At 43.3% G+C, this 27,846-nt stretch overlaps 1 protein-coding gene across 1 annotated transcript in view; it reads left to right on the top strand.

Annotated features, from left to right (window-relative positions):
- ZMYM2 (zinc finger MYM-type containing 2) overlaps positions 1 to 27,846 on the top strand; it is a 116,600-nt gene that overhangs the window by 54,560 nt on the left and 34,194 nt on the right. The window contains exons 4-8 of the mRNA XM_073583065.1: positions 4,741 to 4,903; positions 6,707 to 6,919; positions 21,405 to 21,600; positions 22,515 to 22,627; positions 26,608 to 26,718. Of these exons, the coding sequence (XP_073439166.1) occupies positions 4,741 to 4,903; positions 6,707 to 6,919; positions 21,405 to 21,600; positions 22,515 to 22,627; positions 26,608 to 26,718 (796 nt within the window). The remainder of the gene's footprint in view (positions 1 to 4,740; positions 4,904 to 6,706; positions 6,920 to 21,404; positions 21,601 to 22,514; positions 22,628 to 26,607; positions 26,719 to 27,846) is intronic.

The following is a 27,846-nucleotide window of genomic DNA, read 5'->3' as shown; positions in this document are numbered from 1 at the left end:
TTTTTGGCGTCAACAACAAATCCGTTTCCAAACCTTTTGCGCCAATCCAGGCTGGTCCACTACCACTACTTCCGGATCAGGGCGCTCACCATGCAAAGACAGAGGATCCCAGACCTCCTATAGGCCCAATCAGCAATGGAAAAGTTGGTCCAAACAGTCTAGATCTAAGGGATCTAGGTGTCAGAGATTTTCCGCCCAATGACTCCTGGCGTTATCCGGTCGACACCAGCAAGGTAGGCGGCCTCCTACTTCTGTTTTGTCAGGCCTGGCTTTCTGTCTTCCACGACAAATGGGTCTGAGACCTGGTGTCTACCGGATAAAAATTCGATTTGTCTTCGCGTCCCTCAACACGTTTCTCCCCTTCCCTTCCTCCAACGTCAGAGACTAAGGCAAAAGCTTTTTCCCTAGCCATAGATTCATTGTGTCATTGTCCCGGTCCCAGAAAACGAAAGGTTTGAGAGATTCTACTCAAACCTATTTGTTGTCCCAAAAAGGACGGAAAGGTGAGACCCATACTAGACCTCAAACTTCTAAACAAGTTTGTCAAGGCCCGTCATTTCTGCATGCAGCTTCTGCGTTCGGTCATTGCTTCAATGGAAAAAGGGAAGTTTCTGGCATCCATCCACATTCGGGATGCTTACCTGAATGTCACAATTCCCCCCCACACCAGAAATTCCTGCGTTTCGCCATTGATGAATAGCATTTTCAGTTCACGGCCTTGCCCTTCGGCCTCGCTACCGCTCCAAGAGTGTTCACAAAGGTGATGGCGGCAGTCATGTCCATCTTGCACTCTCGGGGCATGGTCGTTCTGCCCTATCTGGGTGACCTTCTAGTCACGGGTCCGTCTTTCCACGACTGCGCGGAGTCCGTTCGTATCACTTGCGATACCCTTTCTCGCCTGTGCTGGCTGATAAACTTAACCAAGACTTCCCCCGTCCCAGACCCTGGACACCTCTCGAGGGTTGGTGATTCTCCCTCAAGACAAGGTCCTAGCCCTTCAACATGGAGCCTGCGCACTTTGTCAATCATCCCCTCTTTCCATCCGATTTTACTGAGGGTACTGTGGAAAATGGTGGCAGCAATGGAAGCGGTTCCTTTTGCGCAACTGCACCTTCGTCCCCTGCGGCTTGGGACAGGAACCCGTTCTCCCTCGACCGCCGGTGGCATTTATCTCTGCGGGTCAGGCAAGCTCTCAGATGATGGGCATTGAGAAGATCAAGGTGGAGGGGGGGTTGCAGTGATCCTGGTTGCTCTGGATTGATCATGCCAGGCGTGGTTCGTGGAGTTGGTGCACCTCGTTGCCGACGTGCCCTGGCGACCGTCCAGATCTTTCCCAGGGTCCGATTTGCCACCAGAACTCAGCGGCCCTGTGTTTAACGGCTTGGCCATTGAATCCTGGGTTTTGACCCAGGTTGGTTTTTCACAACAGGTCATTTCCACAATGAATAGTGCTCATAAACCTGTGTTGGTGCAAGGATCGTGGACATCCTCCTCTCGTCTCTATTCCTACCATTTTAGAGTTCCTACAGGCCGGTCTGGACTCAGGCCTGGCGCTCAGCTCTCTCAAAGGCCAGATCTCCGCCTTTGGTCATATTCCAGCATAGGATCGCGACAAAATTCAGGTGAAGACTTTCATGCAAGGGGTTTCACATGTGGTACCCCCTTATCGCATGCCTTTAGATCCTTGGGACCTCAACTTGGTCCTGGGAGTTCTAAAGGAAACTCCTTTTGAACCGCTTCAGGACATTTCGCTGACCTTTCTGTCCTGGAAGGTCGCCTTTCTCGTTGCGATCACATCAATCAGGCGAGTTCCGGAGCTAGCCGCTTTGTCCTTTTGGGTGCCTTTCCTTATTTTCCATCAGGACAAGGTTGTCCCCACGCCGTCCCCATCTTTTTTGCCCAAGGTCATCTCGTCTTTCCACCTTAATGAGGACAACAACAGGGTACTTCTTGTGGTCACATACAACCCCCACATGAGCATCCTAAGGAAAATTGGTGCTGATCTCCAACCCATATTCCACAGAGACCACAAATTGAAAGACATATTCCCACAACTACCACTTCTCTCCTACAAACAGCCCCCTAACTTAATGAATCTCCTTGTCAGAAGTGTCCTCATCACCATCAATGATTGGCACATTCCCATGTAACAATAAAAAATGAAAAACTTGTACCCCCATATTACCAACAAATATAGTCCGTGTACCAAACACAAATCAGGACTATAAGGTCATGGGTTCCTTTTCATGTACATCCTCCAATGTGGTGTACATAATACAATGCATGAGGTGCCCTGGAGCTATCTATATTGGGGAAACCATGCAAAAACTACAAACAAGGATGAATTTACACAGACATACAATCAGGAATGAAATGGACACGCCTGTGGCAAAACATTTCTCTGGAACTGGATATTGTATGACGCACTTAAAAGTCTTAATACTAAAAGGTCATTTTAAGGATGACAGAGAGAGAAAAATTTGAGAATTTAAACTTATAAGGTTGTTCAACACTTTGACACTAGGACTCAATATACCACCTGGATTTATGATTCACTACATGGACACAGTTCACACTTCCACCAGAAGGACTTCAGACAACTAAGAACATCATTCCAACTGCCTCTCCATTTGTAAGAAAATGCTAATTCAATTTCCTTGACTCATCTTTAGGAGGCATCACACATCCCACTTAATGAACAAATATCCTACTGTAGTATCCCTTTAAATGTTGTGCTTTTTTCTTATCCATTTATCTTGCTTGAAGGAGCCACTGTGCTCTGAAAGCTTGCAAACATAATATTTTCTGGTTAGCCAATAAAGGTATCACCCTGAGAATACTTTTGTCATCATTGGGCGGAAAAGTATTTACATTGATTTTTCTGACTAACAGGGTACCACAATATAATTTATTATTGTATATCACCTTAATGAGAAAAATATTTAGAATTGAGAGTCCTCAGTGGTTGATAATGGGTAACTGAAAAGATGGTAACAAATTGCAAGCTTTCGAGACTACTCGGGTCTCTTCATCAGGCTGGACTAATAATAATAATAATAATAATAATAATAATAATCTTTATTTTTATATAGCGCTAACATATTCCGCAGCGCTTTACAGTTTGCACACACATTATCATAACTGTCCCCGATGGGGCTCACAATCTAAATTCCCTATTAGTATGTCTTTAGAATGTGGGAGGAAACCGGAGAACCCGGAGGAAACCCACGCAAACACGGGGAGAACATACAAACTCCTTGCAGATGTTGTTGGATTCGAACCCAGGACCCCAGCGCTGCAAGGCTGCAGCGCTAACCACTGAGCCACCGTGCCGCCCTAATACAACATCTGTATTAGTCAATGCCTGATGAAGAGACTTGAGTAGTCTCGAAAGCTTGCAATTTGTTACCATCTTTTCAGTTAGCCATTAAAAGGTATCAACCACTGAGGACTCTCAATTCTAAATATTTTTCTATCTACTGGCTAACACGGTACAAAGATATATAATCTTTCCTGCACCTTAACGAGGACATTGTTCTTCCTTCATTTTGTCCGGCTCCAGTCCACAGGGTGGAAAGGGCTCTCCACACTCTGGATGTAGTCAGAGCACTGAGAAGGTGCGTCTCGAGGACGGTGTCCTTCCGAAGGTTGGTTGCTTTCTTCGTGCTTCCTGACGGTCACAAGAAGTGTTTAGCCGCTTCAAAGGCCATGATAGCCAGGTGGATTCATTCCACCAGCTAGGAGTCCTACCGCGTCAGAGGTAAGCTTATCCCAGCGGGGTTCAGGGCACACTCCACTCGGTCGGTGAGGGCTTTTTGGGCCATTCGGTATTAGGCATCAGTGGAGCAGGTCTGTAAGGCTGCGACTCAGTCCAGTCTACATACTTTCTTGAAGCACTATAATATTCACACTCAGGCTTCTGCTGATCCTGGTCTGGGCAGAAGAATTCTGCAGGCCTCGGTGGTGCACATCTAAGCAGCTATTTATGTGAAGCCTGATCTTTTATGTTGTTTTCCCACCCAGGGACTGCTTTGGGATGTCCCATGGTCCTGTGTCCCTCAATGAGGTGAAGGAGAAACAGGGATTTTTGTGTACTCGCCGTAAAATCCTTTTCTCCAAGCCACTCATTGGGAGACACAGCACCCACCCTGTTAGCTTAATGGCTTGTTCTTGTTCTTAATTTGACATGTTGTACTATTATATGTTGTTAATGATCTCCTGCTTTCGCACTGAACTGATTCTCTGGGAGCCAGCATAATGGTGTTATACTGCAGAGGAGGAGCTAACTTTCTTTGTATTAACTTAGTGTCAGTCTCCTAGTGGCAGCAGCATAACACCCATGGACCTGTGTCCCCAAATGAGTGGCTCGGAGAAAAGGATTTTATGGTGAGTACACAAAAATCCCTGTTTTTATAAGTTGATTCTTTACTACCAAGAGAGCAGGTTTTGCCTGCAGGAAAAAACGCATCAAAAGCGCAACATGTAAACGTAGCCTAAAGGAGAAGAGCAACACAGGATGTTTATTGCTGTAAGCATTTTACAGGCCATAGCATTTGTGACATGCCCTTTAGCCCTGCCACAAAGTAAACTCCAAGTGCAAATGCTGTGAAACAAGACCTTTGAGAGAGTGCTTAACTTTTATCATCAAATATTTTTCTGATATCAGCTTTGTACGTTGAATACTTTATACCCACTTGAGTGTGTCGTCTGCATGTTGAGATGTCTTTGTTTTTATTTCAGAGATATAACAGCAATGAAAGGTACAATTGTTGCCCAAGTAGATTCAAGTGAATCCTTCCAGGAATTCTGCAGTACCTACTGTCTGTCATTATACGAGGACAAGCAGAACTCTGCCAAAAATCAAAACAAGTCCAGGTGCACTATCTGCGGCAAACTAACAGAGGTACATCATTTATTTCTTTTAAAGGTGTCGTCCATTACTTATCGGTGGCAGTTAATTGGCTGCAGCGGTCACAGTGACATAACAATATTATACTACTGCCAGCGGAGACCATGTCAACATTGCTGGAGCATTGCCATTCCAGGAGGTCATGTGTGCTGTTTTTTTTTTCTTTTTTTTTTCTTATTTTACCTGGGGGTATTTTGGCAGTTAAAAGGAAAGGTTTGGGTTGTCCAGTAGTGGACAACCTCTTTAAAATTCTGAAAATTCTGAAAGTTCACGTAAATACTTGCTTGGATTATCCGATAACGTTCCTGAATATGAGTAGCCTTTTCAGTACTTTCCTTTACTGTGACTGATGGGCACCATCACAAAGATGAGGATTTTAGTGCGTTTTTTTTTTTTTACGTCTTGCTCTTCCACTACTTGCCGTTCTTAATCGGCCCTGTACAAAAAAAAAACCTAGAATATTCATGTTCTAAACATTTAAAGGGAAACCAGCCATGAAAAATCTTTTTTTTTAAAAAAAATGAGGTACTAGCCATCCAAAGCCTACTGCTTAAAGGGTTATTCCTCAAATTGTAAGTTCTTGATCCATGCATTATGGGATAACTTGCTGAACCTGAGAACGAAGCTTGGGAACTAGCCTCTGCAGAGTCCCGTCTTCAGCAAAGCAAAGGTACATGTGTTCCAACTCTGTTCCATTCATTGTCTATTGTACTGCTCTTGTTTATAAGGGTGTGACTTACAAATTTAGGAATGACCCTCTAAATAGCATGACCCTTTTTTTTAGTCAGTCATTGCCTCTGGCAGATCTATGGTCACTAGCTTGTGGCCAATTTTTCGTTAATAGCTGTTTAGCTATATATTCCCCATGCTTTGAAGAGTCATAACTTTTTTTCTTTCCGTGAACATAGCCATATGAGGGCTACTTGTTGTTGTTTGTTTTCTTTTGCATGCATGCAAATTAGTTTTTAATGACCCCTTTTGTTTCACCATACAATACACTGGGAATGTCATCCATCAAGTCAGTACAGCGATGCCAAATTTGTATACTTTTTTTTTCCCATGGTGAAGAATTGAAGTCTTTATGTATACAATTTTGGAGTACCAACAATGTTTTGATCATATTTAAAGGAAATCTGTCAGCAGGTTTTTACCATGTAATCTGAGAGCAGCATAATGTAGGGACAAAGACCAAGACCCTGATTTCAGTGATGTATCACTGGGATGTGTGTTGCTGTTTCTATAAAATCAATGTTTTATCAGCAGGAGATTATCAATACAGGACTAGGTGTCTCGTGCCTCCTAGTCAACTGCTCTGTGTAATCCTGCCCCCCCCCCACTGATTGGCAGCTTTCTTTCAGTGTGCATAGAAAGCTGCCAGACAGTGGTGTGGGCGGGGTTATACAGAGCTCCACATTCTGAGCACGGCCATATCTGCAGCAGAGAAAACGGATTGTGTCAAAATGACGTCAAGCAGCCCAGCAAGTGACATATCGCTGGAATCTGGGTCTCTGCCCTTACATTATGGTGCTCTCAGATTACATGGTAATAACCTGGTGGCAGAATCACTTTAATTGCATTTGACGGGAGATGTGCTGCTGCTGGTACCAAAAAAACACTGATTTCCCCCAATCATAAAGTAAGGAAATATTGTAGCGTTATGGCAGCACTTTTTATTATCTGAATAGCCTTTAGATTGTTTTCTCTGGACCTTAACATAAGGCAGCATGGCTGGGTTGGTTTTGTAGGTTGTGGTTTTGTGCATCTCCTAACGATGTTTCTCTGGATGTGTCTTTCCAGATTCGTCATGAAGTTAGCTTTAAAAACATGACACACAAGCTGTGCAGCGACCATTGCTTCAACCGCTACAGGATGGCCAACGGCTTGATCATGAATTGCTGTGAGCATTGCGGTGAATACCTGCCAAGCAAAGGAGCTGGAGACAATGTGCTCATGGTGGACGGACAGTGGAAGAGGTTCTGCAGTCCAGCCTGCCTCAATGAATTTAAGCTGGTAAACTACTTTGTTCCCCACATGTACTACTAGAAAGGAAAGACAGTTCTTCATTGTGATAGTCTGCACACACTGCTATGCAATTTGTACCAGGCGCCTTTTTGATACTGAACATGTGAAACAATGAGTGGGAACCTGCATTAACTGTTTTCTTAACACGTGGGACCTGGTGTTGCCTGTTCACCAGCCCCAGTGTAATATTGACTCCTCAGGTCTGTAAAAACAAACAAAAAGATGCTTGCAAGAAGAGTTACTGCTAAAACCATTTCTATTGACAATGCCTACTCTTCATTTGTTATCCCTGCTTGTAATTTGACATTTGCCATCACTATTTATGGAACATAGAGGCAATGACCTGCCATCTTTGTCTTTACCAATGCCTTTTTTTTTTTTTCTTATTTCGATGTTTTCGGCAAAATCACATTTTGTAATTCTCATGAGTATTCATTGGAAATCTGCATCTTGTTGATTGGAAAGCTTTTACTTTTGGTTCTTGCAGTGCTACCCTTTGTTGCATGTTACAGTTAGGCCTGGTCAGTAGACGGGAGCAGTTCAGTGTTTCCAACTCATTTGTTTTAGTTCTGCTTTGACCACTCGAGTTCTTAACTAAATTTATTAGCTTTAACCTTTTACAAGAAAATATGAGAATTGCATTTGTGTGTGTGGATGAAGGGATGACCTTTACTTAATGTTCATTTAGAGTTCATAATATTTTAAAAGTTATAGTGGTGTGCTTGGTATTGCAACAGAGCTGCTATAGGTTGGATTTTTTTCCCAGGTTGTTCCTCTTGCTTCTGGCTTTTCCTCTTTACAAATAATGTACTGGTTTGAGAGCTAACGCTTGTGTCTCATGAAGACTACCCCTGCTTGAAACAAAAGCCAGCCTGGCAGTCACCTGATCGCCTTAGGTCCGGTTTCTGATACCCCTGTTAGTGATGATGATCGTGTGCTAAGAGTTTTTCGGCGTGCTCAAAAAATATGTACGAGAGCCTGCGGCTGCATGTCTCGCAGCTGTTAGACAACTGCAACACATGCAGGGATTGCTTGTTTGTTGGGCAATCCCTGCATGTGTTGCAGTTGTCGAACAGCCGCGAGACATGCAGGCGCGGGGACTCGGAACATATTATTTGCGCATGCCGAAGGCACTCTTTGTTGCCTGGGCATGCTTGGATAATGCCTTACCTAAGCATGGTCACTTCTTAGCTGAGCACATTTGATAATCACTACCTCTCCAGGTTTTATACATCTGAGGAGTAGGTCCAACCATACGTGTCTCCTTGCAGCGGCTGCTGCGGGAAAGACATGGCTTGATATGGTGGCCTTGGAAATGGCTGTCCATCACAGACGGCAGTTGTCTTTGCAAATCAATATGGTAGAGAGGGAATTGTGTGCCAGCTACTGTCTTCCAGCAGTTCTCTAAAGTATATGGTCATACATATTTGTGTAAAAATGTAATATTAAAATTTTTAATTTAGGATGCATACTAATAAAGATGCTTTATCTATAGTTTTAGGTGAAGCTATCATATACTATCTTCAGTGTGAGTGTGTTCAGGTTAGAACAATTACTTAAATTTTTTTGTTAATATTTAAAGGGATCTAGTTATCTGATTTCATACTTGCCTGTATTATGTCCTGCATACATCGGACACTAGGTACGGCATGCATCAGACACTGCCTATGCTGTTGCAGCCATACTGCGATGTTATAGGCATAATGTAGTTAGCTAGGCTGCCTGGCACTGTGTGTCCTGGCTGACAAGTCCTAGGCCAGTCACCAGTGGCTTCTTCCCACCCTGCTTTCAAAGACTGTCAATTTTACCTATATGTTTGTGTGTATACATATGGAAAGACCTATCCGTTAAAGATCAAGCAGGGAGAAGCCACCGGAGACTTCGCTCAGACTAGTCCGTTTTGATCCACAGTACCGACTGACTAAAGTATGTTTTCTTTGAAACACAGCATAGAATAAAACCTACATGGTGGCCACAGCCAGATTGTGTCCTCCTCCATGTGGTTCGGGCAGCATGACTCCTGTGATGGGTTCCCTTTAAAGCATATCATTTAGGATAATTGTGGTCTCGCTGAATCCATATTTCTTTTGGGACAGAGTTTTGCAGGATGTAGACCAAAAATAGTTGTGGTTTGTTTCTATAGGGTTAGTTTTTTTGGTTTTATATGTTCTATTTGTATAATCATACATATATTTTTATAATTACCGTAATCCTAGATACAGTTTAAAGGAAAATAACAATAGGTCCATCTTTTCTGCTCCAATGTTGTGCTTTGTTGTATCTCATGGTGCCCGTACACGTTGGATAAGCTGACCAAAATGTCCTATTTTGACCCTAACAAATGTTCGTTTGGTAAAATGAACAGTCAAAGGTCAAAACGCTGGTTTTGCATATTGAATTTTTCGTATATGATGCTCACCACCCGCTGTGTCATCAGTTGAGTATGTCCAGTATTGGCTGATGCAGTCAGTTATATTTTGGGCTGTTGATGAGCTATCGCTCATCGGCTCACTTGTGTAGGGTCTTTATTGTGTGGATCCAAATCGCTATTTACAAGACTGACTAAAATGTGGGCTTGGATGTGGCTACATTGGTGTGAATGGCGACTTGCATCCATACAGTGACCCTTCGTCACCGGAGCTAGGGCTCATGGGGCACACAACAGCTGTAGGCATCAAGGCTATAATCCATGCATTGGTAACTCCACAAAAACAAGCTCTTTTCTTTTGTGGTTCATGATGGTTTTCCTTTTACGTAATGCCTCCGCCCCACCTCCACTAAATGAGGTCTTTTAATTGTAATAAGAAGTCAAGAAAAATGCGAATATCGGAGATAAGTCCTCTTGTTTATCGCCAAGATATTTTTTCTGCACTCTTTTGAGACAAATGCTCATTTCCTAGAATATTTATTTTATTTGATTTCCGTAGTTCTAGATTTTGAATGATTGGCATCAAACACTTGATACCCGTTTCCTTAGACAGGATTTCATTTAGTGTCCATCTTTTACAGTTTGAGGTTTTCCGGGCTGAAAAGAAAAGTCTGTAGTCATTGAATACAAATTGTGACCGTGAAATGCTCACACTGTCATGATTCAGCCTGCATTCACAGTTCGTGGACAGTCACGTGACTATATATGTGCGACTTGCATACCTCGCCATCACGTACCGGCTTGATCCTACTGCGATTCTCCTTAATAAAACATGTAGAGACCTGGATGACAGTCTAATCGGTATGTGACCGCAAAGTATAGATATCGTATTTATGTATTCACGTGATTGCCCATTCACACTGTGGATACAGGGAAATCGTGACTGCGTTCACATTCATACTTTCACATTTCAGCAGTTAGTGACTACAGACTTATCAGCGTGGAAAATGAGCAACATGGTTTTAGGTATCTATGACACCTGCAGCCTGGCCCTGGTTACACAATGTTGCTCAACAAAATACACAAATCTTAAAGGGGTTGTCCTGCTTTAGCGTGACAGCAGACTTGTAGCCTAAGTGACTGCACTTATGAACCTTCACGTCATGCCAGGATTGTCTGCTGCCAGGATCGAGTGGTAATGTGACTCAAATTACCCGTTTTTTATACTTGCGGCCACATCCCGACTAGACTGTTTCTGGTGTCGCTCAACACGCTTGCGTTGAGTAGGGCTGTGCCCATCTAGTCGGCACATGACCACATGTATGCAAATCACATACTTGTGGTCATGCCCCTGCCGACAATGGAGAATCCTGATAGTTTGTGCAGTGTGCGCGATATGAGGATTCACAAGTCTGCAATCTGGTAGCCTAAGCCCGGACAACCCCTATGAACCTTTTCATGTTTCAATGATTTCTCATTGTGTGAAAGGAGACAGTTTTTGCATGGATTTTCCCATGAGCGCTCAGGAAAAAAAAAGAGAGAAGAAATTGGAACACTGAATATAATGGCTGCTCTTTATACACACAGCACTTCTGAAAATATTTGCCTTAATTTTGACCAGTTTTACCTCAAGGAGAGTAAAGAGTACTATGTAAAACACAAAGTAGATTTCTCATAAAGGGTATCTGTCATCCTTTTTATCCCCTATTAGCTGCTGGCATAGACATCGGGGCCTTATCTACAGCATTCTGTAATGCTGTAGATAAGCCCCCGATGTAACCTGAAAGAGAAGAAAAACACGATATATTATACTCACCGAGGTGGGCGGTCCGATGGGTGTTGCGGTCCAGTCCGGCACCTCCCTTCTTCATGCGATGACGTCCTCTTCTCCCGTCCTGAAATGGCTCCGGCGCAGGCGCATTGCTCTGCCCTGTTGAGGGCAGAGCAGAATTCTGCAGTGCGCAGGCGCCAGACCTCTCCCGACGCCTGCGCACTGCAGGACTCTGCTCTGCCCTCACAGAGCAATGCGCCTGCGCCGGAGTCATTACAGGATGGGAGAAGAGGACGGCATCGCATGAAGAAGGGAGGCGCCGGACGGGACGGTGACACCCATCGGACCGGACCGCCCACCTCGGTGAGTATAATATAACCTGTTTTTCTTCTTTCAGGTTACATCGGAGGCTTATCTACAGCATTACAGAATGCTGTAGATAAGCCCCCGATGTCTATGCCAGCAGCTGCAAAGCCAAAAAACGGGTGACAGATTCCCTTTAAAGGGAACCTGTCGTGTTGTAAATGATTTCTGATCCGCAGGCAGGATGTCATGGAGCAAGAGGAGCCGATCAGAGTGATATTTTTTTGGGAAGTGTTTCAGTATCGCTTGCATTTTATTTATTGATAATCCCTGCCATTCGTAAGCACAATAGTCCAGTGGGCGATTCTTTTGTGATCGACTGTCTTTCCTGTATGGCTTTGTATGCAGATAGCTGTCAATCACTGAGTGCGTCCGCCTACAGGACTCATATATTCTTTGAAATTCCTGGTGTTTATATGGACGAGTCCAGTGGGTGATCTTACGAAGTGAAAACTAGGGATGCATGCAGAATAATACACGGACGACTGTCAGTCACTGAGTAGGAACACCCACTGGACTCCTATGCATACAAACACACACCAGGGTTGAGAATAAAATGCAAGTTATACTGAATATTTTCCCAAAAATCTATATGATGTTCTATCTTTTGTTAAAAAAAGGTAATTCTCATCTAAACAACATTCCAGAGTTAATATTATGAAATTAAGATCGTTTAATGTTATTTGCTTTACTGTTCTGTAGAGATTGTGATACTTCATGTTTTCTTCATACATTGCTTGATGACAGCTTAGTGTCAGAGAGGCTTTTAAAGGGAGCCTAAGAGCTGATGCATGCTACTGGTGGATCGGGCACTGGCTGTATGGTTTCATGGTATGTTTGACTCTTAGGGGATGTGCACACGTTGCTGATGCATCTGTGGATTCGCAGCAGTTTTCCAAGGGATGTACAGTACCATGTAATCCTATGGAAAACAAAATCCGCTGTGCACATTCTGCGGAAAATTCCGCGCGGATACACAGCGGTTTATTTTCTGCAACATGTCAATTCTTTGTGTGGATTCCGCAGCGTTTTTACACCTGTTCCATTATAGGAATCCGCAGGTGAAATCCGCAGGTAAAACGCAGGCATTTTGACCTACGCGGAAAAATCCGCACACGAATCTGCAACGTGTGCATATACCCTTAAACCCTGCAGCATTTCAGAGGAAAAAAAATTACAGAAGGCAGATTCTTCTCTCCCGCCGCACTTTTCCAGATATACACATGAAATATAGAGCCAATGTCTGATACATGCATTAGCCGTCATGTTCCCTTTAAACTTGGGGTGTGCATACAGTCTATAGAAATACAATGCGTCGCTTATAAACGCTACTTTAAGAGTAACCGTTGTTTTTAATTTTTATTTCATATATCAATAGTACACCTGAAAATGAGCAACTTTGTAGTATGTTTCATCAGAGAAAATCTGCTCCGGTCTCCACCAGGACTGATCATTCATGATCCATATTCTTAATTCACGGGTAAAATCTGTTATTCAGTGAGGACAGAATGTTGCAAGGGAATGGGGAGGAAGGAGGAGTTCTGCCTATAGCTCCTCCACTCTACCCAGGATCTTATCAGTATCAGCTGCCATCTTCTATCTCAGTAATGTGACATTCCCTCTTCACTGACTACAGATTTTTACCCGTGAATTCTGAAAATGAACGCGCACTCCTGGCGGAGAAAGAAACAGATTTCTCCGATAAGATATGTTACAAAGTGGCCCATTTTCATGTGTACTATTGATTTATGAAATAAAAATTTAAATATTACACTTTAAGTCATGTCAACAATTGTTTTGGATTATAGATGTTAAGCTTCCCGAAAAACACTGCTCCCTGGTAAGACATTGCTCAGATCTGCATCATATAAAACCCATTGGACCCTATTAAAGTTAGCGGGTCTTTTTAAAGTAGTCAAGTGACCGCTTCCGGGCTGTTATGTTTTGATGTCCCAGCACATGAACAGAAAAACAAACCCAAATGTAGGTTTAGAATTCGATACGGATCAAGAAAGCAGAAAGCAATTCAATAAAGCAAAACAATTACGATTTCAGCCGTTTATGCAAATTTTTAAAATTTGAAGTTTTGTAAATTGTTCAAAATAACTTTATAACTTTCTTTTGGTACAGTAAATCAGGAGCTTGGTATACAGGTGGCATTTTACATATTTCCGGGGACCTTGGTAAACAAAATCAAGAAGTTCTAGCAATTCTAATAAGCTTATACCTTTTTGTAGCTTGCCGTTCTCTGTTACTACAGCTGCTGTTTATAGCCCCTGCCAAACCTGACCTCTTTCCTATGGTTGCTTAGATTCAGACTTTTAATATTTTACTAAATGTTTTAAACTGTGTAAAACCTCTCTAGAAGTTAATTACTATATAATGTTGGGTGTTCAGGGATACTTCAATATTGTTGGCAAGCAAATATAGCATTGTACATGTCTGTTAATCTCTGTTCTGTTTTATTAAAAAAATCTGTTTGTTTAAAAAGTGTTGATGTAGTTTATTTTGGTTCATATTTAGTTACATAAAGACACCTGTTTTTCATGAATTGTCATAGCTCGTTACTGTGGGTCCAGCCTTACATAATCGCTGTGTCATGAAAGTGATAGCAGCTTTAAAATAGATTCAGTGTAAAGTTTTATTTTTTTAATTTTTTTTAGGGTTGTGCATCCATTAAGTGTAAGCCCTGAGATTACACAGGACATGCAATAATCCATTTACAAGCTACTGCGAACTTAATGAAGCAGCCTTGATCTGATTTTGCTGGAACACCCAACTATTAGTACCATATTTTTCTAACTATAAGATGCACCGGACCATAAGACGCACCTAGGTTTTAGAGGAGGAAATTAGGGGGGAAAAAAAACTGAAGCAAAAAATGTGGTCAATTCTGTACTTAATATCCCCTATCCTGGTAAATATGGTCCCCTCATCGCCATCCTGATACACATGGCCCCCTTAACCCCATCCTGATATGCATGGCCCTCATCCCTATCCTGGTATGCATGCCCCCACATCCCTAGCCTTCTAGCCTGGTATGCATGGCCCCCCTCATCCCTATCCTTGTAGGAATGGTCCCACTTATCCTGGCAGTAAAGATCGCCCTCATCCCTGTACTGGTATGCAGGGTCCCCATCTTGTCCAAGTATGCATGGCCCCATCCTTAACCTGGTATGATTGGCCCCCATCCCAGTCATGGTATGCATGGCCCCATCCTTATCCTGGTATAATTGGCTCCACCCTGGTCTTGGTATGCATGGTCCCATCAGAAAAGATAAAAATAAAAAAGCCATTACACTTACCTACCCGGCACTCCGCCGCAGTGTCCCAGCAGCTGCTTAATGCTTGTAAGCACACATGGCAAGGACGTAATGCGCTGCTCACAAGCAGAGCACAGCTAACGGAATACGCACCGGGACTGTTCATCGCAGAGAGCAGTGAGTATTCGTTGAACTTCAGTAGCGCTTAGTGTCCGCCACTGGCTTCCTGCTGCTCCCGACGGCAGTCAAGTGTGTCAATGCTTATTCAGAATATTCAATTCTCTTAAATATCGGCACACGTGATCGCCGGCTGCAGCAGGAAGGTCCCGGCTGACACTGCGCACTACTGAAGAGCAATGAAGAGCTGCTGGCAAAGGAGCCGGACACTGCGAGGGAGCAGAGGAAGGGGTAAGTGTAATGTTTTTTGTTTTTTTTTGTTTTTTTGTTTTTTTTTTAATCTTTTCTGATGGAACCATGCATACCAAGTCCGGGATGGGGCCAATCATTCCAGAATAAGGATGGGGCCAATCATACCAGGATGCCAAAAATTAATATTTATTTCCCTCCACGCCCATGGGCGTGGAATGCAGTGAATATTCATTTCTGTTTAGCAGCAGGCACAGGAGTGAGCCGCTGCTCTGCCGAAACCGCTCCACAGCCAGAGCCAGTACATCTAGACTATAAGAGGCAACCCCCATTTTCCTCCACATTTTGGGAGGAAAAAAGTGCGTCTTATAGCCTGAAAAATACGGTACTTTGGACCCTATCATTAAAGTACAAATAGAGCTGTCTCGCGTATAGTTAGACTTCCAAGCCTTTATCAACCTCCTTGCTGTCTCCCACTCAGACACAGATTTTGTCTTAATGAGCTAAACAATGGACTTCCCAGCTGCCTAAATCTTGCGTTCTTTTAAATAAGACTTGTATCTAATTAAAGGAGTCCACTCATGGGCAACCCCCTTCTTAACCCCTTAGTGACCACCAATACGTCTTTTTACTGACCTCACAAATCAGACAATAGCATCCCACGACTGTTGAAAATGCAGCAGCTGTCGACTGTACACTATAGCTGACACCTCACTGTATCAGCCTTGATTGGTTTTGGCACCAACCATGGATTTCTAACCCATTAGATGCTGCTGTCAGTGATTACGGCATCTAAATGGTTAACGGGGGGGGGGATGCGTGGGTTGTTCCCTTTTTAATTCCACCCTGAGATCAAGATTGTGTGCTGATGTTTGCCATGGAAGTTAGTGGCCAAATAACTGCCTTAGAGTCTGTCAGCTATAGCGGCCTGTTAAATAGCTAGCAATATTTAGGTTGTAAAAATAACATTTTTCCTTCCTGTCATGTCACTTTGCATTAATTCCTGAAAAGCACGTGAAGGGTTAATGAATATGTTGAGGGGTGCTGTTTTTAAAATTGTCTCACCTTTGGGGGTTTTACAACACACAGGTCCACCAAAGTCGCTTCAAAACTGAATAGGTCCCTTAAAAAAAGTTCTGTAAATTTCCTTGAAAAAATGAAAAATTACTGCTACAATTTTAAACCTTCCAATATCCTAACAATAAAATGAGATTTTAAAAATGGTGCTGATGTAAAGCAGTTATATAATGACTATTTTATGTGGTATGACTGTCTGTCTGAATTAAAGGGATAACCATTCAAAGTTTGAAAATGGCAAATTTCTAGAATTTTTTCTTTTGACAAATTTCAGGTTTTTTTTTTGTTTTTTTTTTTATAAATGCAGAAACTATCGACATAAACTTACCATTAACATAAAGTACAATGTTACGAAAAACCAATCTCAGAATCAATGTTGAAGCGTTCCAGAGTTAATACCACATAAAGTGACACTGGTCAAATTTGAAAAATTTGGCCCGGTCACTTAGGGGTTACATGCCATAGTCGCCTCTTGGACTGGTGACGTTCTAGCAATGTCTGCAGCTGCTGGAACTCGGACGGCTGCAGCTAATCGGCGGCCTCTGAAAGGCTGCAGCGCTCTTGTGATAGAAGTCACTCCACAACGCCAACATCCTTACAAAACTTGTAATTTTATAGCGGCTGAAGCATTGTTTTTTTTCTAATAGAGGGTCAAATCTCCTGCAGATATGGAAAAAAAATAACCTGCCGCTACCACTAGGAGGAGCTTTGTAGCCAACTGTATATTTATACACTTCTCTAAATCTTAGACATGTTAAAGGTGTTGTCCAGGTTTGGCACAAAAGTCTGAAGTCATTCTATGTGACTGCAAACTTGTAAATTCTCACGACGTGCGCTGTCAGGACTTGCCAGTGCCGGGAGTGGTCAGCAAGTATGCGCTATGCATGCTTCTGGCCACATTCCAACTAGAGGTGTGCAGTCTCGCTCAATGCAAGTGTACTGAGCGAGGCATCGGAGAATCCTGTCTGCACCGTACGTAAAGTAACTGCAGACTTTCATGCCAAATCTGGATAAACCATTTAAATGCACTATGCCGCAGGCACATAAACTAATAATTAAACTTTTTTGTCAAGTGCAATCTCTATTTTTGATTGCTCTTGGCAAAAAGACATTTATTTATCAGCACAGGATTTAGAGCGGCAAAAGAACTTTCTCACATTTTAATTAAATTAGTTTTGTTATTGTCAAATCAGCAGATCTGCAAACAGTTAAAGGAGTACCTTCAAATGAGGGATAAAAACTAAACTTCCAGAATCAGACCATGTCTGAGTAACGCCCTATTAACTAACCAGTTAGGGATTTCCAGTTACAAGACTGTCAAGTTTTTGCCAGGAGATCGGGACACACTGATGTGTGGCTGTCATTAGGTGCATGTGTAGAGCCCAAGAAAATATTGCAAATATCAAAAATCTGAAATGCATTTAAAAAAAAAAAAATCTTATTGATGCGCGGGCATATATAAATCCTATTTCCAGCCATCTGGTAGGTACCAGTTTATTTGTGAAGCTGAAAAAGTCCCAAGTGTTTAGACGGTTTGTGAAAACATTGCCGCGCCATCAGGTAAGTTCAGCGCTGGTCTCCAGCTGGGTTGGTCCTACCTGTGTGCTCCTACACTTGTGCTGTGAGATGTTTGGGGGGCTACTATTGTAGGTGCCTTACATTGCACATATTGACACGATTTGCTGATTTATGAGCCTCAATAGACAGGTTTTCAGTTATTCGGTTTAGCCAGTTGATGCCACACTTTAGGCCAGAGCTCCACGGTGACACCAATGATGTGTAGTAAGATTGCATCATTGCCACAGCTCCAGGGGGACTTTGTGATTTTGGCTTGTGACTGTCTTGTAAGAAAGTATTGAAGTCCCAGCAAGTCACAATAATGCTGTGATTTTAAAGCTAATTGAGGTCATTTTTCCCCTAAAGTAAACGCGATCAAGTAGATTGCATCGGTTGTCCTAAAGTTTGCCCGGAGATGGTAACTTCTCCACAATATAGTGTGTAGTCACAAAGCCCTCATTACCTGCATCAGTATTCAATGAAAAACCAGTTAAACTTCCTCACCACTCTGAGAAACAACCCTGCCATACTCACAACCAACAGGGTAAAGAATATATATTGCACAAAGTCCCATTTACTAAGTAAATCTGATGGCTACATCCATAGATTTCCCCGTCTCTGGAGGACTTCAATCTCTTATTTCTTTTCTTTACTTATAGTCCCAGCCCCACTGAAGGAAAGAGCTCCTGCCTCAATGATCTACTGGTCTCCAAAACCAGAAGAAAGATCTACTGTAGTTAGGTCCACAAAAGTCATACATAATAAATGCGCATGCTTGGAGGTCTTAGGTTACGAACTATCGATTTACCTTTCAGCACTTTTTCGGACATAAACCCTAGATATCACAATGCACCCTTATGGATAACACAAAAAAAAAACCCTGAGTGTAAAACCACAGAAAGAGGTCAAAGAGTACATTCACACAAAATTACCCAGTTTATTAATTCAAACACATATAAAATTGTATCAAATCAGAGTAGCACTAGCAAAGCAGGGAAATTCGGGAATGATGAACCGGAGGATAGCTAGGAATCACAATCCAAAGTAGATATACATATAGAGAACTAGTAAGGGTTATGTATAAGGCACCATAGATAATCCATAGAGAAAAATCACAGTTGCGTAAGCGTTCCAAATTGCCCCATAAAAGAGCATACTCTAGTGAGGTGGAACCTTTAAATGCAGTAACGGTATTTTAGAAGGTGCTGCAGTGGATATTGTGCAATTAGGCAGCAGAGAATTAAAGTGCAAGTGAATAAGGTATAACTCACATGGTATTGGCAAGATAGCCCCCGGCCTGCTGCCTTTATGCGCGTTTCGTCGGTCTTCGTCAGGACACGGCAAAACGCGCGTAGAGCCGACAGGCTGGAGTCTATCTTGCTAATACCATGTGAGTTATACCTTATTCACTTGCACTTTAATTCTCTGCTGCCTTATTGCACACTATCCACTGCAGCACCTTCTAAAATACCGTTACTGCATTTAAAGGTTCCACCTCACTAGAGTATGCTCTTTTATGGGGCAATTTGGAACGCTTAAGCAACTGTGATTTTTTTTTTCTTTCTATGGATTATCTATGGTGCCTCATACATAACCCTTACTAGTTCTCTATATGTATATCTACTTTGGATTGTGATTCCTAGCTATCCTCCGGTTCATCATTCCCCAATTTCCCTGCTTTGTTAGTGCTACTCTGTTTGATACAATTTTATGTGTTTGATTTATTAAAGTGGATTATTTTGTGTGAATATACTCTGACCTCTTTCTGTGGTTTTACACTTAGGAGGGGTTTTTTGTGTTATTTGATGACTTCCTCAAACTAACTTTTGACACCTATTTTGTGAAAATGTATGCTAAACCCTTATGGATAAGCAGTAATGGTCATTAGTGCAGTCATTTTGTAATCTGCATCTTATGGGTGGTACATTTTACATTTTGTCCTTAGTCTGTAAATCTTTCCATTGGCACGTTTTGAAAGAGGGTTAAAAAAAAATGCAGAAAAAACAAATTGTACATTTTTCACCAGTAGGGTTTACGTTCTAAGTGTAGGTGCGTTCTGTGTGGCCTCTGTTGGGCATCTATACACTCAGGCGGTATACACGAGGCAGTGACTGCAGGCTATATGGGCATCCCTCCGCCATGCGGACTTATACAATAAATTAGTGTCTGTGTGGCAAAGAGAACGTTAAATTATGTGTCAGGAGCAACTCAAACACAGTGTGCACTTGGCCTAAGAATTTTATTGTTTTTCAAATGGTTACGTTAGGCTACTTTTACATTTCCGGCTTTTGGATCCGGCGGTCTGCGGTTAAAAGCCGCGATATCGGATTTGGGAGAAAACTCTTGACACCGGATCCTTGTTATTGCCGGTTATGGTAGAGTAGAAATTTAAAGGAGCAGACAGGGCGATGGGACATCAATCCTCCCGTTCTGGAGAGAGAGAGATTTTTTTCGCCGCATTGAGGGTTAACACTCATGCCCGAGGAAAGTTGCCGGGCATGTGCAGTGGTAAAAAGCGGTCTGGCACAGGGAAAAAATGTTGCATGCAACATTTTTCATGGCGCTGGACAGACGATTTTTGCCGCATCCGGCAAAAGCCGGACGCGATGCATGAGCATGCAGCGCTAATAAAACTCTGGGGAAAAAAACGGATCTGGTGGCAACCGGCGCCGGATCCGGTTTTTACATATTTCGCATTGTGCCGTATGCTAAAAAACTGAAGTGTGAAAGTAGCCTAAGAGATTTCCATCCAGATCATCACCAATAGTTTTTTATGTAGAAGTTACTATTGTCAGCAACACTTTTGCTAGAGAAGGATGTGAAAGGTTTGTGTCTTATTAAAAAAATCTTAATTCATCTAACAATCAGATCAGGCCTATCACACCTTTTACATGAGTCGAGTCACAGGCTGAAAACAAGTGAAGTTACATAAAATCCCATTGCACTATTGACTTCCACAACATCCTATTCCCTGTATTCCTCCTTTCCTCTCCCGGAAACTACATACTCAGTAATGGGTATGAAGAACTTCTAGTCTTGATATTCTGTTACACCGCACCTTCTCAGTTGATGACTCACGTCTTACCTATTTCTTTACCTCTTTTTCTTGTTAGTCATATTTAATCTTTCTAGAAGTCCCCTCCTTTCAACGTAAGGGTACCGTTACACTTGGTGATGCACCAGCGATCCCGACAACGATATGGATAGCTGGTGCATCGCTAAGTGGTCGCTAGTGAGCTGCCAAACAGGCAGATCTCACCAGCGACATCGCAGGGGTCGGGGGTCGCTACTTACCTGTCAGACGCGGCGATCCTGACGTCCTCCCGCCCGCGTCCACGCGTCGCTCGTCGGAGCCACAGGAAGCGCCCGACGAGAAATGATCCAGGAGGACCTCGCGCGACCAGCGATAACCAGCGGGGGAGCCGGTCGGAGGTAAGTATCACATGTAGCGATATCGCTAGCAATATCGCTGCTACGTCACAAAATCGGAGACTTTACAGCGATATTGCTAGCGATATCGCAGTGTGTAACGGGGGCTTAAGACACAGCCCCCTTCTTTTGGACCCCTGTGGACAGTAGAGGCTCATAACATGGCTGTAGTAAAAGTTAAGGAGTTGCTCTGTAAATAAAAAAAAAAAATGTATGTAGTTTTCAGCTACTGATAACTTTTTTTTTGTCTTTTATTTTTATTTATTTTTTTAAATTTAGAAACATGGAAAACTAACCAGCTGCACCGGATGCAAAGCTCAATGCAGAATTTTCGACATGACTCAGTGCATCGGATCAAACGGACACATGGAGCCGTATTGCTCAACGACGTGTATGAATTCCCACAAAGCAAAATATGCAAAGCCCCCGCCTCCGCCGCCACCCCCACCGGTTCAGAGTATCATTCCTACTCAGCGTAAGTTTGTGATGCCAAACTGATCAGTGTCTATTTTAATCAGGTCTCAGTCAAAGTAACTAAGTGTTATTTAATGTGCTTAGCTGGTCATGAGCCACTATTTTGTTTTTACTTTTTTTTTTTCCTCCTCTTTTCGGGTATGTTCACATGTTGCTTTCTTGCTGCGTTTTCCCTGAGTATAAGGCTGTGTGCACACGCTGCGGATTAGGTGCGGATTCATCCGCGCGGATTTTGTAAAATCCGCAGGTGAAACCGCAGGTCAAAAGACCTGCGGTTTTACCTGCGGATTGCTCTGCGGTTTTGCCCTGCGGTTTTTCATCTCCTCAATAGAGGAGATGGCAAACCGCAGGAGAATCCGCAGAAAGAATTGACATGTCAATTCTTTCTGCGGATTGAAAACCGCAGATAATCCGCGCGGAAAATTCCGCACCGTCTGCACTGCGGTTTTTGATTCCCATAGGGAATCATGGTACTGTACACCGCAGCAAAAACTGCTACGGGTCCGCAGCGGCCAAAACCGCTGTGGAACCGCAGCAAAATCCGCAGCGTGTGCACACAGCCTAAACATGCAACATTTTACAGTCCCAGCAAAGTGAATGAGATTTCTGAAATCTCATGCTCATACCGCTTATTTTTTCCTTCCAGATTTGAAGCAGTTTCATATCTACAGCATGTCTATTCCTTCAGCGTTTTTATAGCTTTTTTTTCACCCAAATGAATGGGAAAAAACGCTTCTAGTTTAGTGTTTTTCCTGTTGGCAAATACTGAACATGTGCACATACCCTTAAATCTTAATGCAAAAGCTGGCAATTCTAACCTGCGGCGCTGGTTTTTTTTTTTTTAATTTTAAACCTAACATTTTTAAAAAGAAAACAACATTTTAATTTATCCTTTTTTTTTTGTTCAATTTTTAGCGGGAATAATCTGTCATTTTTGTAAAAGAAACTCCTTACCTCAGTATCAAGCCACAATGCCTGATGGAAAACTGTACAACTTCTGTAGCTCTGGATGTGTTGCCAAGTTCCAGGTTTGTCTTAAGTATTTTATTTATTTTTTTAAGTAGTTTGTGAATTAAAGTTGTTTTTTTGTGTTTTTTTTTATAATGTATTTGCGGCCTGGACATATTCCCAGTGTGCTTTAGTACAATATTGGAACAGACTGGTAATTAGTTTGAAACCATCTCAAGACCACTTTTATGGGCAGGACATGAAAAAATGATGTTGATAATACTTATATCTAGTTCTTTACTCAGATATTTGAGGTGGGTTTTTTTGTTAGTTTTTTTTTTTTTTTTTTAGATAAAACAAATGGCAAAACGAGCAGCTGATTAAAGGGAACCTGCTGGCTAATACAAGCCACCCAAACTGCGGCCAGCATGAATCAGTGTCCGGCTACAATGGCAGACAGGTGTATTTCTCTCTGAAACACTTTGGCAATTTCAGAGAAAATATAGTTTAAAGATTCAGGTGAGAACTATAAGGAGAAATCTGACTAGTCTGCTGCTGCCCCCGGCACCCTTACAGGCCATTGACAGGTCTTTCACTATGGGAGAGACCTGTCCATCACCTGGAGCAGCTCTGGATGAAGCTGACCTGCGACAGCACCAGACTAGTCTTAACTACAGGTATAATTTCCAGGCAGATCTTCAAACTAATAGTTCTTTGAAACATCAGAGCTCTATACAGAAAATCACGCCTGTCTGTAAACACGCAGCCAGGCACAGATTCATGCTGCCCCCGTTTGGGCCAGAATAAAGGGAATATTCTACCTATATCCTGGGACGTTTTGACTGGTGCAGGTTTGGGTCCTGAATCACCCAGCAATTTGATGAAACGAAGGGCAGAAACTTAGCTGAGCACCATGATCTTTCGGCTGTCATCCGACTGTTCTGTGTCGCTTGGAGCAGAGTGCGGTGCAGACTCGTATAATCTCTGTACATCCGCACACTGCAGACTCATGTAATCTCCGTACATCCGCACACTGCAGACTCATGTAATCTCTGTACATCCGCACACTGCTGACTCATGTAATCTCTGTACATCCGCACACTGCAGACTCGTATAATCTCTGTACATCCGCACACTGCAGACTCGTGTAATCTCCGTACATCCGCACACTGCAGACTCGTATAATCTCTGTACATCCGCACACTGCAGACTCGTGTAATCTCCGTACATCCGCACACTGCAGACTCGTGTAATCTCCGTACATCCGCACACTGCAGACTCGTATAATCTCTGTACATCCGCACACTGCAGACTCGTGTAATCTCCGTACATCCGCACACTGCAGACTCGTATAATCTCTATACATCCGCACACTGCAGACTCGTGTAATCTCCGTACATCCGCACACTGCAGACTCGTGTAATCTCTGTACATCCGCACACTGCAGACTCGTGTAATCTCTGTACATCCGCACACTGCAGACTCGTGTAATCTCTGTACATCCGCACACTGCAGACTCGTGTAATCTCTGTACATCCGCACACTGCAGACTCGTGTAATCTCTGTACATCCGCACACTGCAGACTCGTGTAATCTCTGTACATCCGCACACTGCAGACTCGTGTAATCTCTGTACATCTGCACACTGCAGACTCGTGTAATCTCTGTACATCCGCACACTGCAGACTCGTGTAATCTCTGTACATCCGCACACTGCAGACTCGTGTAATCTCCGTACATCCGCACACTGCAGACTCGTGTAATCTCCGTACATCCGCACACTGCAGACTCGTGTAATCTCTGTACATCCGCACACTGCAGACTCGTGTAATCTCCGTACATCCGCACACTGCAGACTCGTGTAATCTCCGTACATCCGCACAATGCAGACTCGTGTAATCTCTGTACATCCGCACACTGCAGACTCGTGTAATCTCTGTACATCCGCACACTGCAGACTCGTGTAATCTCTGTACATCCGCACACTGCAGACTCGTGTAATCTCTGTACATCCGCACACTGCAGACTCGTGTAATCTCTGTACATCCGCACACTGCAGACTCGTGTAATCTCTGTACATCCGCACACTGCAGACTCGTGTAATCTCTGTACATCCGCACACTGCAGACTCGTGTAATCTCTGTACATCCGCACACTGCAGACTCGTGTAATCTCTGTACACCTGCACACTGCAGACTCGTGTAATCTCTGTACACCCGCACACTGCAGACTCGTGTAATCTCTGTACACCTGCACAATGCAGACTCGTGTAATGTCCGTACATCCGCACACTGCAGACTCGTGCAATGTCCGTACATCCGAACACTGCAGACTCGTGTAATGTCCGTGCATCCGCACACTGCAGACTCGTGTAATGTCCGTGCATCCGCACACTGCAGACTCGTGTAATGTCCGTACATCCGCACACTGCAGACTCGTGTAATCTCCGTGCATCCGCACACTGCAGACTCGTGCAATGTCCGTACATCCGAACACTGCAGACTCGTGTAATGTCCGTGCATCCGCACAATGCAGACTCGTGTAATGTCCGTGCATCCGCACACTGCAGACTCGTGTAATGTCCGTACATCCGCACACTGCAGACTCGTGTAATCTCCGTGCATCCGCACACTGCAGACTCGTGTAATCTCCGTACATCCGCACACTGCAGACTCGTGTAATCTCCGTACATCCGCACACTGCAGACTCGTGTAATCTCCGTACATCCGCACACTGCAGACTCGTGTAATCTCCGTACATCCGCACACTGCAGACTCGTGTAATCTCCGTACATCCGCACACTGCAGACTCGTGTAATCTCCGTACATCCGCACACTGCAGACTCGTGTAATCTCCGTACATCCGCACAATGCAGACTCGTGTAATGTCCGTACATCCGCACACTGCAGACTCGTGTAATGTCCGTACATCCGCACACTGCAGACTCGTGTAATGTCCGTACATCCGCACACTGCAGACTCGTGTAATGTCCGTACATCCGCACACTGCAGACTCGTGTAATGTCCGTACATCCGCACACTGCAGACTCGTGTAATGTCCGTACATCCGCACACTGCAGACTCGTGTAATGTCAGTACATCCGCACACTGCAGACTCGTGTAATGTCTGTACATCCGCACACTGCAGACTCGTGTAATGTCCGTACATCCGCACACTGCAGACTCGTGTAATGTCCGTACATCCGCACACTGCAGACTCGTGTAATGTCCGTACATCCGCACACTGCAGACTCGTGTAATGTCCGTACATCCGCACACTGCAGACTCGTGTAATGTCCGTACATCCGCACACTGCAGACTCGTGTAATCTCCGTACATCCGCACACTGCAGACTCGTGTAATCTCCGTACATCCGCACACTGCAGACTCGTGTAATCTCCGTACATCCGCACACTGCAGACTCGTGTAATCTCCGTACATCCGCACACTGCAGACTCGTGTAATCTCCGTACATCCGCACACTGCAGACTCGTGTAATCTCCGTACATCCGCACACTGCAGACTCGTGTAATCTCCGTACATCCGCACACTGCAGACTCGTGTAATCTCCGTACATCCGCACACTGCAGACTCGTGTAATCTCCGTACATCCGCACACTGCAGACTTGTGTAATCTCCGTACATCCGCACAATGCAGACTCGTGTAATCTCCGTACATCCGCACACTGCTTTACGAATGTCCTTACAGAGGGCTAATCATAACTGAAGGGGCTCAGCTCTCAGCCTTGTGCTTCTGCCCTTTATTTTGGCATTCGCTCTGAGTCCCATCCCCATTACTTCCCACTAATAAAAACATCCAGCACATCACTTCTTCTGGTTAGTGGTTCAGATTTGGATGAAATAAGCGTTATAAGGCAGCAGTACAATACACCTGTCATTAAGAAGATTGCACTATAAATGTCATTTTGTGAAGGCTTTACATCTTATCTTTGTTTTATTCTCTTCCTCTTGATCAGTTGAGGAATATGTTTAGCTGTTTTATAATAATGTACTACTACACATTGAAATAATTAGTTATTTTTTATCTTTTTTTTTTTTAGACTCTCACCATGCAGTCTTCTACTAATGGCCAGCATGTCAGTGACATTCAGTTGAAATGCAATTACTGTAAAAATGTGTTTTCCTCTAAACCAGTAACACTGGATTGGGAGGTAAGTAACTCGTCACATGTAAATCACTTGGTGACCAGTGGTTTCTTGTGTAGTAATGGGACTTTGTTCTTAGATATATAAAGTTCTCGTTATTTTTATTCGCTTATTTAATTAAGCTGAATGCAGCAGCGGACATAACATTGGTGCAACCTGTGCAAGGACAAGGGACCGCGACCGCCTCCAAAGCAGCAAGCGGATGCTATTGAGAACTCTGCTATTAGAAGTGGAAAGGAAGAACAAAGACGAAAGAATCTAATTAATAAAAATATTGGAGAAAGAGAAACCAATCACAAACTAAAATGTTTCTATACTAATGCACAAAGCATGGGCAACAAACAAGGAGAATTGGAACTACTAACACAGGAAAAGAAATATGATGTCATTGGAATCACTGAAACTTGGTGGGACAATACACATGATTGGAATACAAGACTAGAAGGATACAACTTATTTGCAAGAAACAGACTTGATAAACGAGGAGGGGGTGTCGCATTGTATGTTAGAAACGCGTATATCTGCACAGAGATTGAAGCTTCAGAGACTGGGAGTTCTGTGGAAACTGTTTGGGTAAGAATACAAGGACAGAACAATGGAAAGGACACCATTGTAGGCATTTACTACAGGCCGCCTGTGCAAGCTGAAGATATGGATGAACTCTTTATGCATCAAATGGCCAAGTTCTCCAAAAAATATGACATAGTTGTCATGGGAGATTTCAACTATCCAGACATTTGTTGGGAATCTCTCTCAGGCAAAACTAACAGGTCAAGGAAATTCTTATCCTCTCTTGCTGACAACTTTATCTTCCAAAAGGTAGGGGAGAAAACAAGGGGAACTGCTACCTTGGATCTAATCCTTATAAACAGGGAGGAAATGGTTGAGGAGATAAAAGTGGCTGGAACCCTAGGAGGTAGCGACCATGCTATTTTAGAATTTTGGATAACTAGAGGCGGAAGACCTGTGAAGACTCAGACGTCAAGGTTAGATTTCAGAAAGGCAGATTTTAAGGGATTCAGAAAGATAATTGGAGGGATCCAATGGCTGGATATCCTTAAAGACAAAAATGTCCAGGAAGGATGGGAAATCTTGAAAAATGAAATTCTCAAAGCACAGTTGTTAATAATTCCG

The sequence above is a fragment of the Dendrobates tinctorius genome, unplaced genomic scaffold (assembly GCF_039654945.1).
Source record: "Dendrobates tinctorius isolate UK_male_01 unplaced genomic scaffold, ASM3965494v1 ptg000075l, whole genome shotgun sequence".
In the NCBI taxonomy this organism is placed as follows: domain Eukaryota; kingdom Metazoa; phylum Chordata; class Amphibia; order Anura; family Dendrobatidae; genus Dendrobates; species Dendrobates tinctorius.
This window is presented reverse-complemented; position numbering and strand designations above follow the sequence as displayed.